Source organism: Zingiber officinale, chromosome 8B (assembly GCF_018446385.1).
Source record: "Zingiber officinale cultivar Zhangliang chromosome 8B, Zo_v1.1, whole genome shotgun sequence".
Classification (NCBI taxonomy): Eukaryota; Viridiplantae; Streptophyta; class Magnoliopsida; order Zingiberales; family Zingiberaceae; genus Zingiber; species Zingiber officinale.
Genome location: NC_056001.1, coordinates 47,261,310 through 47,277,518, shown reverse-complemented (window position 1 = coordinate 47,277,518; position 16,209 = coordinate 47,261,310). Strand labels below are relative to the sequence as shown.

The 16,209-nt window shown below is 36.8% G+C and overlaps 2 protein-coding genes across 2 annotated transcripts; both read left to right on the top strand.

Annotated features, from left to right (window-relative positions):
• The first annotated feature begins 6,985 nt into the window (after positions 1 to 6,985).
• LOC122013765 (terpene synthase 10-like) lies at positions 6,986 to 9,179 on the top strand. Its single transcript, XM_042569992.1, has 9 exons — positions 6,986 to 7,083; positions 7,156 to 7,300; positions 7,442 to 7,476; positions 7,559 to 7,638; positions 7,708 to 7,777; positions 7,868 to 8,006; positions 8,090 to 8,176; positions 8,388 to 8,461; positions 9,086 to 9,179. Exons 1-9 carry the CDS (start codon positions 6,986 to 6,988, stop codon positions 9,177 to 9,179), a joined length of 822 nt encoding a protein of 273 aa, XP_042425926.1.
• A 3,883-nt stretch (positions 9,180 to 13,062) lies between these two features.
• LOC122016801 (transcription factor MYB8-like) lies at positions 13,063 to 14,263 on the top strand. Its single transcript, XM_042574200.1, has 2 exons — positions 13,063 to 13,325; positions 13,411 to 14,263. The coding sequence occupies exons 1-2, from the start codon at positions 13,190 to 13,192 to the stop codon at positions 14,043 to 14,045; spliced, it is 771 nt and encodes a 256-aa protein (XP_042430134.1). The 5' UTR covers positions 13,063 to 13,189; the 3' UTR covers positions 14,046 to 14,263.
• The last annotated feature ends 1,946 nt before the right edge of the window (positions 14,264 to 16,209 follow it).

The window sequence follows — 16,209 nt, the reverse complement described above, 5'->3', positions numbered from 1 at the left end:
CCCAAGTCGCTTATAATGCTTTCTTATGTTTTTTTCTTGTTTTGGTCTTCGTTCGGGCATTTGTGTTTAAAGTGCCCCTTTTTGTAGCACATGACGTTTGATTTTGTGTTATTGGATGCAAACTTAGACATCTTCTTTATGTTCCATTTGGCGAGGCTTTTCTTGTGTCTAGTGAACATCTTCCTTACTAGGTTCACTAGTTGCTCTTCTTCCTCTGATTCTAATTCAGATTCAGTCTCAGCTTCAGGTCTGGTTCCCTTTGATGTACCTGTAAGAAAAGTAATTCCCTTCTCAACCTTAGGATTGTTAGTTTATTCATGCAACTCTAACTTTCAAAATAATTCATCTAATTTTAATTTAGAAAGGTTCCTTGAAACCTTATAAGCATCTATGATCAATGCCCATAGGGCGTTTCAGGATAATGTGTTAAGAGCATACCTTATTATGTTTCAATTTTCGATCTGGTGTCCGATTAGGTGAATGCCATTGAGGATGTCCTTGATTCGAGCATAGAGTTGATTCACGATCTCACTGTCCTGCATTTTAATGTTAAGTAAAGAATTAAGTAGTAGGTCACGTTTCGTTACCTTTGAGTCAGGAGTTCCTTCATATAGCTCGATGAGCTTGTCCCAAAGCTCTTTTGTCATCTCGTGCGGGCTGACTTTGTTGAGTTCCACTTTTGTGAGTTCGCATTGGATTGTATTCAATGCTTTGGAGTTGATCTAGGCTTTCTTTTTGTCTTCTGGACTCCATCTTTTTGGATCGAGCGGTACTTTTGTTATTTCATCTACAGGCGCCTGGTACCCTCATCGGATGATGAACCATTGCTCAATGCCTATCTTTAGGTAAACTTCCATCCTTTTCTTCTAGTACAGAAAGTCATTTCCATTGAAGAGAGGAGGACAAGCAGTGATGAATCTCTCAAGTTGAACCATTTGATTGCTGAAAAAGAAAAACTAGAAGAAGATACCAAGACTTGGTCTTGGATTAGTAGTGCTTGAGGGAAAAAAATTTATGACTCAAATGATGTTGCACAGATTTCGAATAAGAGCCGAATGAGAAATAATTATTTGAAATGGTAAATTTTACCAAGTCAAATAAATTACGAAAAACTGAAAATCTAGAAAAAAAATGGTTTCCCCAACTTGATTGGTGATTGCACGAATTCAAAGCATAACTTGCTTTAATACCGCTTGTTAGATTAAGATACATGTGAGAGGGGGTGAATTATGTGGTTTTCTAAAACTCATCTTTTTCATTTTTAAAAGAAGAGTATGCAGCATAAAAAGAAATAAACAGAAATGAAAAAAGACAAGAACACAACGATTTACTTGGTTCGGAGCCTTCGGTGACTCCTACTCCAAGACCTAGGTCTCGCGGATCTATCGATGAGTAATCTACTAAAAACCTCATCCAGAACCACCAGAAGAGGGAATCGAATACACGAAATTGGAAGAGTGTTGTAATAAGTTACACTTTTCACTTATAAAAATTAAGTACAGTAATTAAATTATCGTTACCAAACACTTTCGTAGATGGTCAGCTCGAGCTTAGTGTTTGGTTGGCTTCTCAGTGGCAATCAGGCGTATCAGAGTTGTAGCAAGGCAGCAACAGCAAGACGGAGCAGTTGGAAAGACGATCGGACACGTAGAAGCTCGTATAGAAGTTGTGTTTGATAGCTTGGGAGAAACACCCTTAGAAAGGGTATGGAAGGCGCCTTCCATAGCCTTAAAGGTGCCTTCCATGAACAGTGCGAAGGCGCTTTCCATACCATGGAAGGCGCCTTGAGCAATGTTCACCTGAGGTCTTTTGTGCTCCTTTTACCTTCCAAAACATGTTAATTCAACAATACAAAGTATACTCTACAAGACAAAGTTTAGTACAATCATAGTAAGAAGTAGTAATTAAATCCTGTCTCCCCAAGACTAGGATCTAGTTAGGGTCTCAATTTAGGTTTCTAAAATAGAACTAAATTGGACTGATGCCTATTTTCCCTTTAAACGGAGATGCATCCTTACTTAGTCACTCTCCTTCAGTGACTTACCTCTACTTACCAGCTATAGAGATACCTTCCAAAATTACACATCTGAACTTCGGGAATCAAACATCCCGACCTATCGGAATCTCACATACACAACCGAGAATCGCACATCCCGACTTACCAGAATCACACATCTGGTCTTCCCCAAATAGGAATCGCACAACCCGACCCTTGCCAGAATCCCACATCTAGACTTCAACCTGTCAGGAATCAAACATCCTGACTTGCCGGAATCACACATCCGGTCTTCAACCAATTAGGAATTGAACATCCTAATTGGGGTTAGTCAACCCTTCACACTCGATAACAAGGTTAGACCACAACAACACCTAACTTAACTTACTTCTCATTAATCAAAACCTTAAGTTAGATCGTTAGTCCAAATTGCACTAACAATACCTAATTGGGAACTAGACAATAGAAGTTCTAGCGAGGATAGATAATGAAAGACCTAGCTGAGAACTAAGTAATGGAAGTACTAGGAAATGGAAGTCCTAGCAAGGCTAGGCAGTGGAAGACCTAGTTGGGAACTAGGAAAATCTAGTTGGAATTAGGTTAAGTCCAAAGTAGGTCAGTTGGGAGTTAAATACTTGACAAGAGAAGGAAAGTCCAAGTGGGCCACGATTAACTCGACACTTTGTGGTCGGAAATCCAATAGGGAATTGGTATGAAAAGAGGAAGTCTCAACATAGTAAATTTTTGAAGGCCATAACTTTTGAATCAGATATCAAAACAAGACAATTTTTATTGCAAAATGGAGCTTGTTCAGATATCTAAGTTAGTAAAACTTTAGTATCGGTCGACTGATGACTTTAGAAATTGAACAAAAATAAGTAGATTCTCTTATTCGATTCAACTATTTAGATCAGTCGAATGATGGTTTACATTAGTTGACTGTTTTTCATATAAATGACAAAATCAGATAGATTTTAGAAAGTTTAGAGGTTGTTCAATGATCAGATACTATATCAATCAACTGATGGGTAAGATTAGTCGATTGATAGGCGAAAATCAGTCCCGACCTAAAGGCTTTAAAGAAGGGATTTCGAGGATTTTTTCATAGACAATTATTTGGGGTTTTGGAGGATAGTGCTCCTACATTTCCAGACCATCAAGAGACATTTCTAAGTAAGAGATCAATCCAGCAAGGTTTTTATAGTAATGTTATTTTCGATTGTATTTATCTTTGCTTTTTTGTTTCTTGTTGTGTTCTTGCATGAAGGAGTTTGTAAGATGCTTCTCCGTCTCCAGAAAGTTTCCAAGAAGGAGAGAGTTCTTTGTGTAAGAGATCGCTAGGAGTGGATATTTGGATTAGTCGCCTCAAGGAGACGGATACCAAATAAATCAAGATGTTGTGTATGTGGAGTCGAGATTAAAGTAAGGTTTCCACTGCGCATTCAATGACAACCAAAATCATCGAAGAGAAGCAATCAAAGCTATTCATCCCCTCTCTAGATTGCACGAGTCCTAACATTAGAGTTTTCTTTCATTAGGTGTAATCTTGTCTTTTTCTTCAATATTTTCATTTCTTATTTATCAATCCTAGTATCTCACATCTACCTTAACAACTTTATCTATGGGACTCCCATTGTCTACTTATATGTTCAATTCATATCTTAACATTAACTTCAAATAAGATAACAAGTCTAACCACATATTACAAAACTTTTTAAAAAACTTTAGAGTTACTGATTAAAAAAATATCAGACATCCTTTATCATTTCAACTATATTTCTTATATCCTATATAAAATTAAATATTTCTGCCAACCCTTCCATTTACAACAATGAATCTAGATACTTAAAACAGTTATAAAAATTCATTATCTTACCATACATTTACTAGCATCAAATTTAATTTCATATATTCTTCTTTTACTTACTTTATTCAATTTAAAACCCTTTTACTCTTTTGGTAAAAAATAATTATTCATGGAATAAGATTATAAACTAGTTATTTTCATAATTAATAATTTCAAATTTTGGATGTATTTCATGATATTCGTTCGACAAGAATTTGATCGTTTAATCATTGTTCTAGTTTTGTTTTTTATTCACCTTCACCTTCACCTTCACCTTCACTTTTTACCAAATACGTACCACCAAATAATTGGTTAAGTACACCAACCATTTTGGGTGTTTTAAAGTAGAGTTTGGAAGCATATACAGAACATCAATAGCGACTTGTCCAGTAGTCAGTAAGACATGGGTTCTCCTCAATAATTGGTCAGTACAAACCACCCAAACTAAAACACCAATGTCAATTGTAATTTGCTTCAACTAAATTAAGATTAACAAGGATTATAATCTTCGTAATTAGGTTAAGAAAAAACATATAATTTATTTTCGAAATCCGACTATCATTGGTTCGATCAGTTCAACCGAAAACTAGCAACGAATGTGGTCTACTTTTGAGTCATACATTGGTTAATCATGAAAATCAACATAAAAACCAAATAAAGATATATAATCATTAGAAGGGGAGAGGACATTCATTGGATCTTGTTCAAATCGTTTAAGGCACAGTAATACACAGTCGCCATGCATGTGAAAATGAAATTAGTCTTCTTGCATATTTTACTGATGGCTAAGTGAAGTTCTTGGCGTTATGCTTGAGTTTACAGTGTCGTCTAACTTCACTTCTTTATCTTGGGATATTAATAAATAAATCAATATTTTTTAAAAAGATAAGTGTTTATCTATTTTTTTAATAAAAATATACATAATTTTATATGTTATACAAATATCCTTTTAAAGATTTTATTTTCCCATTTTTTTAGATTTTATTATTTTTTGAAAAATAAAATGAATGGGTTGAGCTTTGACTTACTCAAACATAGCTCAATTGAACTTGAGTCAGCCCTAAAGTTATAAGTTGGGCTCGATATGACTCGGGACAAACCAAGTCAAGCCCAATTTGACACGTCATAAATATGGGTGGATGGAGGGCCTCAACCCAATTAATCTATTTTGAAACATATAGCTATCTAGGTACGTAGAGATGGCATTGGATCCCATATAGCAGTTTAAATTATATAAGAAGTGAATGAGTGAAACTTTTATTTATCTTTGATGAAAATAAGAAACAAATAAAATAAAACATGAGAAAATTTACTATGAGAAAACATACACTACACCATCATTCATAAATTAGCAATGTTTGCTATGCGAAATATATTACGGATCATCTGACCTCATGCAAAGAGCTAGCTATTATACTGGACAATATTTTTCTATGATTTATCTCTCTATAAAGTAGTTCTAAAGAGGCTCCGAGGGTGCGCATGGGTTATCACCCATAAATAGTAATGTTTGTATAATTACTATATTTTAAATTCAAATTTAATAAAATATTTATTAAATTAGTAACATATAGATTAAATCTTATTAGATAGTTATTTATCTTTATGGCTCTCTATATAAAGTATTAACATTGCTACAAACTATAGTGGGATAACACTTGCTTGTTATTGTTATTGTAAAAATAAGAAAAATAGTAAAAAAAATGCTATAATTATATTTATAAAAATATTATTTCAAATAAATTTAATTTGATTTTAGCTATGTATCCCTTTAGCATTTTGAAGACTCCTTAAGAACATCACTCCTCACCTAATAAAAACAATGTAAAATAATTTACTAAATAGATATTTGCAATTAAAGCTAAATTTTTTTAATATACTCTTTTAAATTACTTTATAAGTTAAAATTTACTACAATTTGTCTTACTAATCCCTGACCTTTCAATTTTTTTGTATGAAACAAGGTAAACATTAATTCAAAAACTAAAAAGAAAAGTTTTTTTACACTCAAACCATTACACTGAAAAGTCTAGAATAACATATAAACATGATGACAAATAAAGAAATAAACATACTAATATTTGTCCAATATACCGTCCATGATTCTCAGGATCATAATTTACGATTCAGAGGATGAATCATACAAGATAATTGATTGATGAGGATGGATCTCATCTATTAAATAGGTGGGATCTATCTCTATCAACCAATGGAGATAATGATCCATCTTATGAATCATAAATGAGGTGTTGTCATAATGAGATCTGGGGCTCGAATCTCGATAAAGTCGTGGTAAATATCTCCCTTATGTGCTAGTTACTATTTCAAATGCTAGTAGCCGCCCGTGATTTACCTCCTCCGTATTGACCTTGGGACGAGTTGATGAAAATATTGAAGACGAACGCATTCATTTTTTGTCAAAATAAATTATTATCCAGACACTACAAGAAAATCCTCATTCAACAACACTCAAACGACAACGGTTTTATGCCAAACTGTTGTCTTTTTGCCTTTTAACAACGGTTTTAACAAAAACCGTTGTCTTTGAACAGTTTTTTTGGCTTACGACAACGGTTTTTAAAAATGGTTGTCTATTTATATTTTTTTGGGACTACGACAACGATTTTTAAAGGCTACGACAACAGTTTTTGAAAACTATTGTCTATGTGCGTATTTTTTTGAGATTACGACAACGGTTTTTGAAAACCGTTGTCTATTAAGTGTTGTTGAATATAGTTATTTTTTTCCTTCGCCTGTTTTCTCCCTTCGCCATTTTTTACCGCCTCGTTTTTTCTTTCCCAAATTGTTGCCGCCGCATTCCCCCCAAATTTTGGTCGATTTCTTCACCTACTTCACGTTTTTTTTCTCCTTTCCTCTCCAAGCCCTAAACCTGCCTCCCCTTCTCCTTTCCTCTCCAAGCCCTAAACCCATCGCCCCTTCACGACTCGTAGCGAACCAGTTGCGGGGAGGGAGAGAGATGGGCAACAGAGGCCACAAGCATAGGAGCAACCAAGGAGGATTAGCAACGGAGGTCGCATGATCCAGAGGACGACTCCAGGAACGAACGGTGTGGCCAAGCATCATGGCCATGGAGGCGCGGTCACGGCAGCAATGACGGCAGCGACGTGAGGTGGGAGGGTTGCATGGAGTTCGAGGAAGGGTCGGATGGGGGATCTGATGGAGGAGAGAGCCTTGTGAGGATGAGAAGCCTCATGGACGACGACCTGGAGGAACTCAAAGGGTGATTAATTTTGTTCGAGACATTTAGAGACAAGATTGGAAACTTCGAAGTTCGCTGTGAGAACTAGATCAGAGGGCTTCTGAGTCTGTACGAAGCTTCCTACATCGAGAAGGAAGGAGAGGCTGTGCTAAAGGAAGCCATGGATTTCGCGACTGAGCAGCTGAAAGAATTCATGGAGGAAGGATCTGTTCCTGAGGCTGGCGATCTCAGAGATCAGGTAGCCCATGCGCTGCAGCTTCCACTGAATTGACGGCTGGAGAGAGTGCAGCACAGGTGGTTCATTGAAGCATTCCGTGGAGACGACACCATCAACCCTCTCCTCCTGGAGTTTGCTAAGCTCGACTTCAATATGGTTTAGGATGCGTACAAGAGTGAACTCAAAGAGCTCTCCAGGTAAATTAACTGCATCTAATTAATCAAACTTTCGATGTTTTTATAATAACAATTTCAAAGTTTAATTACTTTTTAAATGCAGATGGTGGTCCGGGCTCGGGCTTTCAGAGAAGCTGCCATTTTCTAGGAACAGATTAACTGAGGGCTATCTGTGGACAGTTGGTTTCACTTATGAACCAGATAACCGGAGATGCATAATGATGTAAACAAAGGCAATCTGTTTTATTACAGTGATTGATGATATTTACGATGTTTATGGAACCTTGGATGAACTCCAGCTCTTTACTGATGTCGTTGACAGGTGACAGCAGCACATTCACCATCATCGTCAAGTCATGTATATATGTTTTATCACGAGTATCGATCTAAGATCGAGTGAGTTTTGTTGCAGATGGGACTTAACTGCCAAGGACAAGCTTCCAGAGTACATGAAACTATGTTTCTTTGCACTCTTCAACATGGTGCACGAAGAAGGCTACTGGGTGATGAAGGAGAAAGGCTTGGACATTGTGCCTGGCTTAAAGAAAGAAGTAAATTAAATTATAAATACTATTTCAATTTTCTTCGTTTTGCTTCTTTGTTATTAATCAATTGTTGGTATATTAATTTTCAGTGGGGAAATTATGCAAAGCATACTTTGAGGAAGCAAAATGGTTCCACCATGGACAAACTCCCAAGCTCCAAGAGTACTTGGAGAATGGTTGGGTATCAATCTCTAATCCGATCATGCTATTTAATGCTTACTGCATGGGCAAAGACTTAACTGGAGAGGCCTTGATGTGTTGTATCCACTTTTTTCTTTCCTTGAACCTTTGTTTTTTCCATACCTTAATATTAGAAACTTTATTCATATATTGGTTTCGACCAGAACCTGTAGCCTGGTAGAACTCTAACTCATATACTGACTTTAGGTTCTTTATGGTGCTGATTTTGACACTGGGGGGTTTTCAGTTGTGGCTTTCTCAAAGAGTGATCCTCTGCGAAGGTATGAGCACTAGGGGATTAGTATATGAGTTCTGGATGGAATTTAAATAACATCATGGCATGCTATTATTTCCTAAGAAAAACTGTGTACTAGTCTATTATGTCACAAAATTGTGTTTACATCATTTAATAAGTATCAAATGTCAAGTCATATTTATTTTTTTCCCTTTTAACAAAAAATGTATTTGTATATATAAGGTGAAGTTTCTCTATTAACACAATGCTTCTACAGTAGTTTACTGGAAACTTTTACTGTCATGTTCGAAGAGTAAATACTTTCATTCTCTAGTTAATTAGAATTACCTTAGTTCAAAGATGGATTTTTTTTTCAAATTATAATAAAAATCCAGACTTACTAGGTTATAAAGAATATTATAGTAAAGAATATTATAGTAAAGAATATTATAGTTACATAAATCCAGACATTCTAGGTTATCTCCTGTGTGGAAAAATCAAGTCATTTAATGAGAACTTTCAACTTCTTGGATTAGGTTTTGCTAGTAACTATCTAATTATATATTATTGTATTTTTGTCTTATTTCATATGCACATTTCAGTGTATGCTTTCTTCTTGGTATTTGTACTAAGAACTCAATATTAAGAGTTAATCAATATGCTATTGCAGGGGTAAAGTTGCTGAAGGTATAGATTTTGATCGACACTATGGAAGACTTGTTATCATGTTTGGGGTTCCTTTCCAATATACACAGAGTAGTTGATCTTAAGGTTAATTGTCATGTCATCACTAAATATGGATCCTTCCCATCTAGCTTCTCTAGTTTGATTGATTGGAATGAGGAAATTCTGAAACACCTTTGCTCAATCATCACTTTGGATGTTGTATGAATTAAGGTTATGAATTGAGCGATAGTTTTCATGGGCAATATTTCTAATTTGACACTTTGTTCCTTACGGAGGCCATTCCTATTCTTATTTTCCTTGCATGGTTTGTTTGTTACCTTAAAGTTGTCTCTACTTGAGAAGATGAGAGCTTAAATAGAGCAAGAGAGGAGTGATAGTAATCATTTCCCTTGTCTACTTAGGTGGTAGGGCAAAAAGGGTAAAGAAGGGAACAACTTGGCTCTTTTTTCCTCACATTTGATTCCTTCCAAAATGGTTGTAACAGGGGGAAAGACTGAAAAACAGTTGGAAACAGTGGTTTAACCTTGCAACGCTTGTGGTTCTATTTGTTTTTATTTTTATTTTCAATTACCATTTTTCAATGTCGTTGAGGAATTCAAATAACTTCCTTTTGTTTTTTTCCAGAATTTTGCTTGCTAGGTTATTGTATTTGCGTGAGAGATTCCAGATAAAAGAGGGTGCTTTCTTACTTTTGATGCTTTGGTATGTCCAATTTGGCCCTTTTATTCAGGTCTTATACAATTAGCTATTTTCTATTGTCAGTCTTATTATTGGGGTACTTTCTGAATTATTTTTAGAGTTCAACCATGTGGAAGGAAAATACATTTGGTAAATATATATACAACACGACAGAATATGTTGCAATTATGCTTGTCTACAGAGATTTTCAGTTTATTTGTATTTCTTATATTCTCTGTATTATTATTCCTATATTCTCTGTATCACTTATTTATTTTTTATTTTTCTGCCAAGTTACTTTATAATATTTTACTGTTACTTTTTGTGCAGGGTCTTTCCGTTCCCAGATGCAATCAACAGACGAAACCAATGAAGACAAGAAAATATTTTATACTCTATTTCTTACAAAATAGACAAATATTTCTTCACCAATCGGTACAAAGACAACAATTGAAAGTTGTAACTATCTGATTGATAAGTCCTAGGCTATTTGGTTGAGTTCAAGTGATCATTGAAGCATTTTCAATGTTTCATTATATTAATGTTCAAGCTACATAGTAATTTGCATGCCTAGATGTTAAGCCTACCTAGGGCTAGACTGATCTTTGATCTTTAGTTTTTTTATATTTCATTCCTGTATTTTGTAATACCTTTTATGCATAGATCTTGATCTATACAACTTTTTATTGGTATGTTAAAAACATTTTGCTCAATTCATTTTTTTCCAATTAGCGTAAATTAAATTCCTTGACGTTTGCAACTGTTGCACCCATTTCATAATTGATGAAATTAATTGTTTTGTTTAAAGCAAATTTTTATTAGATGTTGTCATTTTTCCCTGGTTATTATTCAATTCTTTTTTTTAATGCATCTGTTGTAGTGATGTGGAGATGAACATTATGTTGGAGAGCTCCTTGAATGCAAAGGAGAAAATAATCTCTGAGTTGAATATGGAGCTTCATAACATGGAATCCACATTATTAAAGGGGAGGGAGCAGCATTTGAATGAGATAAAGAAGTTGAATGCACTAATCAATGAAAAGGTTTCAGTTCTTTGTTTATACCTAATTTTTTATACGATAACTGATATGAAGTATAAGTTGCAACATTTTGGCATTTGAGATGACCAACAATTATAGTTCAATTAAAATTTTATCACAATTTCTCGGCACAACAATATGATCTTGGACATGTTTAAAGCTATCACATCCTTTATTAACACAATTAGATTTGATAAAATAGCAATGCTTACAGTTCCTAATCTCTATATCTCTATTTTCTTGCAGGATAGTGCTCTTTTGGAGATAAGAAGAGAACTTCAAGAAAGACCAACCACAAGATTAGTTGATGATCTGCGTAAAAAAGTTAAAATTCTTCAGGTTCATAAAATGCAATTGACCATTGGATTCACCTTCCTAACATTTGTGCACATGCATTCTTCTTTTGGATTCCTTTATACTGTTTGATATTGCATACTCAAGAGCCACGCTTAAACAATTTTGCAATATAACTATACTTTTGAAGATCCACTTAGGTATTTAGCCAGTAGTTGTTTCAGTTCATCTACATTCTTCCTTTCTTTATTCTTAGTAGTTTGTTCCTAATTGATGATGTATTTAGCCATGCTTTGCTCCCAGTGTAATTATTTAGAGAGATAGTTTAACATACTTGTAGTTTGTCCATTGGAGGATTTTTGACGGTACAGTTCAATGCTACAAATTTCACTTATTAAGTGTACATATGGTGTTATTCCATACCAATGCAACAGTGAAATCAAAGGTCCATTTTCAATGCTTTGCTCTCAAGTTGTTTCGGTTAGTAATGATCCTAAAGATAACCTTTTATTCTTACAAGATTGTTCCAGATAGCCTCTGTCACAATATTATTTACAATTTTCCTTTATCATGACTATTTCAGATATATAATTTAACATAATTTCAATTTATTAAGTTAAGTCACAGTCTTACTTGAGTGTACTAACAGGCACAATGCATTCAGCAATACAATTTAGTTGCTCAGGAAATAGTTGAAACAAATGCATTAGCTTGTTCATTGATATAGGATATGGTGAAACAAATGCATTAGTTGAAACAAGCTATCACATCCTTTATTAAACAGGAAAATACATTTTTATTATTCATAGGCATTTAGTTTAGATCAAGTGACATTTCTTTATCTTCTTCTTATAGGTGGAGTTTGAAGGATTAGGAGAATTAAGAAGCAAGGATGAAGAAGATGAAGGCATTTAGTTTATCTTCTTTCTTTATCTACTTGGTCCACTTCGATCCAAGTACGATGCAAACATGGCAAGGATGAAGAAGATGAAGGATTAGGAGAATTAAGAAGCAGTGTTTTGTTACTCTTCTAGTGTTGTACATGGTAAAAGTAGTTCAAATGATCCAACTCTTCAAAACTGGATATCAAGATTAGGATGTTGTGTTACTCTTCTAGGATTAGGATGTTGTGTTGTTCTACATTTGTTTTAATAGTGTCGTTGTCATTTTGTTGGCTGCTTTTGAAATTTCTTCGGAATGTTGTAAATATTATTTTCGAATGTTAGAAAATTATATGTTAAATTTTATTTACAAATTTAGTATTTTGAATGATTTATAATACTAGAAAATTGTATAATAAATTTTAATATTTTTTTTATTTTTTATCAAAAAAAGACAACGATTTTTCATTGTTGTCGTAAATAGTTTAAAACTGTTGTTGAAGACCCTGTTATTAAATGTAGACGCTCAAAGACAACGGTAAAAAACTGTTGTCTTTGAAGGAAAAGACAACAGTTTTTCACCGTTGTAAAAACTGTTGTCTTTGTCTTCAAAGACAACGGTTAAAAATCGTTGTCTTTGGGTACCCCCTTTAACAACACAGCCTTTAACAACAGTCCGAAAGTGGCTACGACAACGGTGAAAAACTATTGTTGTAAGGTTTTTTTCTTGTAGTGAGAAGATATACAGGGATATATATTCTATTATTTAGGGTTTACTTGTGTGTATAGTGTATATTGGGATACTCAAAGGAATATTAAAAGAATTAAAATTTGAATTTCAAATGAGATAAATGAGCTGATGTAACTTGAGAGAGGAAGTAATTTACAGTACTTAGCTGATCACTACTGCATGTCATGCACCAACTTCATCAATAGCCGCAATCACATACCGAATCCATGCACGTGCTGCAGTCAGAATACATACTTAATCTACATCTCCATCCTCTCTCTCTCTCTCTCTCTCTCTCTCTCTCTCAAACCAAACACACAAACTTCCAACACTTCTTCATCTCTTGCCCAAGAATAAAACTAGGATTTTCATGGAATGATCAATTTATATAAACATCCTTTCACCAACTCATGATATATATATATATATGGTCATGTTTGTGGCAAGAGCTATAGGAAAGAAGGATGGGGAGGAGTCCTTGCTGTGACAAAGCAAGCGTGAAGAAAGGGCATTGGTCGCCGGAGGAAGACAAGCAGCTCAAAGAGTACATAGAGAAGCATGGCCATGGTGGCAACTGGATCACTCTCCCTCGTAGAGCTGGTACGTAGTTAGTAGTCTTTTTGTTCATTAATGGTATTGCTCGATCGTTAATTAATTATTAATGTTTTGTTCTCGTGTTGGTTAGGGCTTAATAGGTGCGGGAAGAGTTGCAGGCTGAGATGGCTTAACTACTTGAAGCCCAACATCAAGCACGGTTGCTTCTCCGGCGACGAGGAATGGATCATCGCCAACCTCTACGCGAGCATCGGGAGCAGGTGGTCAGTGATCGCCAGTCATCTCCCAGGGAGGACGGACAACGACATCAAGAACTACTGGAACACCAAGCTGAAGAAGAAGTTCTCCGGCTCGATCATCTTCGCGCAGCCGAGGAGAGCGAGAAGAAAGCCGGCGAATTGTACCGGCTTTCCTCCCTCGTTGGTCGACGACGCTTCCCCCGTTCTCTTACCCTTCCCGATCACTGATCAGCACCTGCTGAGCTCCGGCGCGCCACCACCCCAGCTCCTCCACCCGCTCCCATCCCAATACGGTGACTGCGACCTCATGGACTTGGTCGGCGCCAGCAGCATCAACTCGGACGATCAAAACCCCAGCGGCTGCACTACTGTTGATCACCTGGAGAGCTATTTCTACGGCGGCGGCGACGCTGCCGCGGCGCTGTTGCAGTTCGACATGGAGGAGTACGGTGGCCTGATGCCTGACGTCGACGGGTGCACCGGTGCTGCAGTTTGGAGCTCGGTGGAGGCTACGTACTTGCAGTGACGATCCAAATGTAAGTGGAGAAAGACGACGCATGCAGCTTCCTAGCTATCTATCTAGGGTTTGATGATATATCACGTGAGCTCGACAGGGTTGTGGAAGTGGCTGGTTGGTTTTGCGTCGCCGTCGATGATGACGCGAAGGGTTGGTGTGTGTTTTTTTGTGCGGGTACCTCGTTGAATAAGGACGACAGTGATCACACTGATCACTATGCTTTGTCACTCTCTCTTCACAGAATGCTCGTAATAAATATTTTTACTACTCCATGACATTTTGCTCTATTGATTAAAATATATAAGCCCCAACAACAAACAAAATGCTCGAAGAGAGGAAAATTGATGCTTGTATTTTTATACCAATAAAGTCGCTTTCATGTCAGTTTTGGCCATTTGTATATGCTCGAGAATCTACTTCATTTGCAGTCTCTTCCTGTTAATTCGTATTCTGAAAGATGTTATTTAATTTATAGATAAGAAAGAAACAAAGGCTCATGCTAGATAAGAACAAAGTCCTAACTAGCTCCTCCAGTTCTTGTTCAGGCGGCATATTATGAAAAGGTGCAGAAGTAACATGTGCAGATAGGAAAACAACTCTGGATCCTGACTGTAGCACCTACCGAATCTAGCCAAAATGATACAACACCTAATTAGGTGATGATCGTCTCAGGTAATTCATCAATTATCAGTTAGGTGGGGATTTCATTTGCATGTCGTAGGACAGGTAAGGGCTACTTAAGTACTCCAACACGAACCTTGGAATGATCAGCATGCATGAGTAGGTAGGTGCTAGGGACTTTGGATGCCTGAGTGAGAGTTGAGCGACTTTGGACGTTTGTGTGTGCAGGAAGGGGCCATTCTCCGTGTCATTAATGGAGATTTTGAGAGGATACATACGAGTCAGTGCGTTGGCTTGGCTTTGCGTTTGTTTTGGCTTTCTCTTTTGTTAGCTAGGAGCTAGCCATCTCCTGTTCTACAGAGCATGTTAGGGTTGCACAAATTAATATATAAGACTGTCTTGTCGCATTATTGAGCAGGTTCTTATTGAAAGTATATATATAATCCTTAATTTCAATGTTTTGTTTCTCTGACGGAAGATCTGATTAAGGCCCTCTTTGTTTCACTTAAAATAGTTATTTTGAAAGGGAAAAAGAAGAAGTCGAAGAACATCGATCTCGGTGCAACAGAAGTCTCAAGGCTGGGCTCGCTTCTACAATGATGCGGCGAAGATAGTCACATGTACCACACGGCATGGTCAAGTCAACAGTCTAGTTGAGTCATAAGTCAAGTCAAATCAAACTTTGATTCAAGACAAATCGAGCTTGAGTCAAGTTAGACCGAGTTCGGGTCAAGCTGACCTTGCTAGAAGACCTCACCACCTCATCACATCGGCCAGTGCTGACTCCTCGCGTAGGTCGGTGCCTCCTTGTGCACTCTCACACGTCCCCTTCGTTGTCATCGCCCATCACCGTCGTAGACGTCAATGCTAGTCCCCTCGCTCGCACTATCTCTACCACTGTCGGCTGCAGGCCAATGCAAGCCGTCAGTAACACCTCCTTGCACACTCTCACACGTCCCCTCCACTGTTGCAGTTCGCCATCACCGACGACAACAACAACGTTGTTCGTGTTTCCAGTGCCAGAAATTCTAAACCGTACGTAGAATAGTTTGTAACATGGAATCATACTTGATCCTGTCTGGAGGCTATGAAGATGACGTGCTGGCTCAGGTTGATGGTCTATTGACCGACATAAGACTTCTTTAACCGACGATGAAGCTCCTCAACGATTATGCACACAATCCGACAATCCACCAAAGCATTAATAACCAAAGACCAGTGAGGGGTTCTTAGCAAGGTCCTCCGACACTCAAGTCAGTACGTTTTCTAGTAGGTGGAAGAAGGAGAACAGTAGGAGATACGCACGAGAGAAAGGTTTAGATGATGTCTATTGTGTACCTTGCCAACGAAGAGGATCCCTCTTTATATACCACCTCTCACAACCTCCGTGATTGTGAGATAACCCCTTGCGTCAGAGTTTGTTAGGTGATGGAAAAAGTACAGTTTGGGTGCTCTGTAATGATAGTTCGAGGAATCTTTTTCCTACCCACAGATGTACCTCTTTTGTCATTTATGCTTCACGCTATTATTGAGGTGGTTAAAGGAATTTGTT

What these genes read in the sequence shown, in the direction of transcription:
- LOC122013765 (XM_042569992.1), top strand. Translation starts at nt 6,986, where the DNA reads ATGGAGTTCGAGGAAGGGTCGGATGGGGGATCTGATGGAGGAGAGAGC. An exon ending in GACCTGGAGGAACTCAAAGG is followed by an intron (nt 7,084 to 7,155) that starts GTGATTAATTTT and finishes GAACTAGATCAG; the next exon opens with AGGGCTTCTGAGTCTGTACG. An exon ending in TTTACTGATGTCGTTGACAG is followed by an intron (nt 7,778 to 7,867) that starts GTGACAGCAGCA and finishes GTTTTGTTGCAG; the next exon opens with ATGGGACTTAACTGCCAAGG.
- LOC122016801 (XM_042574200.1), top strand. Translation starts at nt 13,190, where the DNA reads ATGGGGAGGAGTCCTTGCTGTGACAAAGCAAGCGTGAAGAAAGGGCAT. An exon ending in CACTCTCCCTCGTAGAGCTG is followed by an intron (nt 13,326 to 13,410) that starts GTACGTAGTTAG and finishes CGTGTTGGTTAG; the next exon opens with GGCTTAATAGGTGCGGGAAG.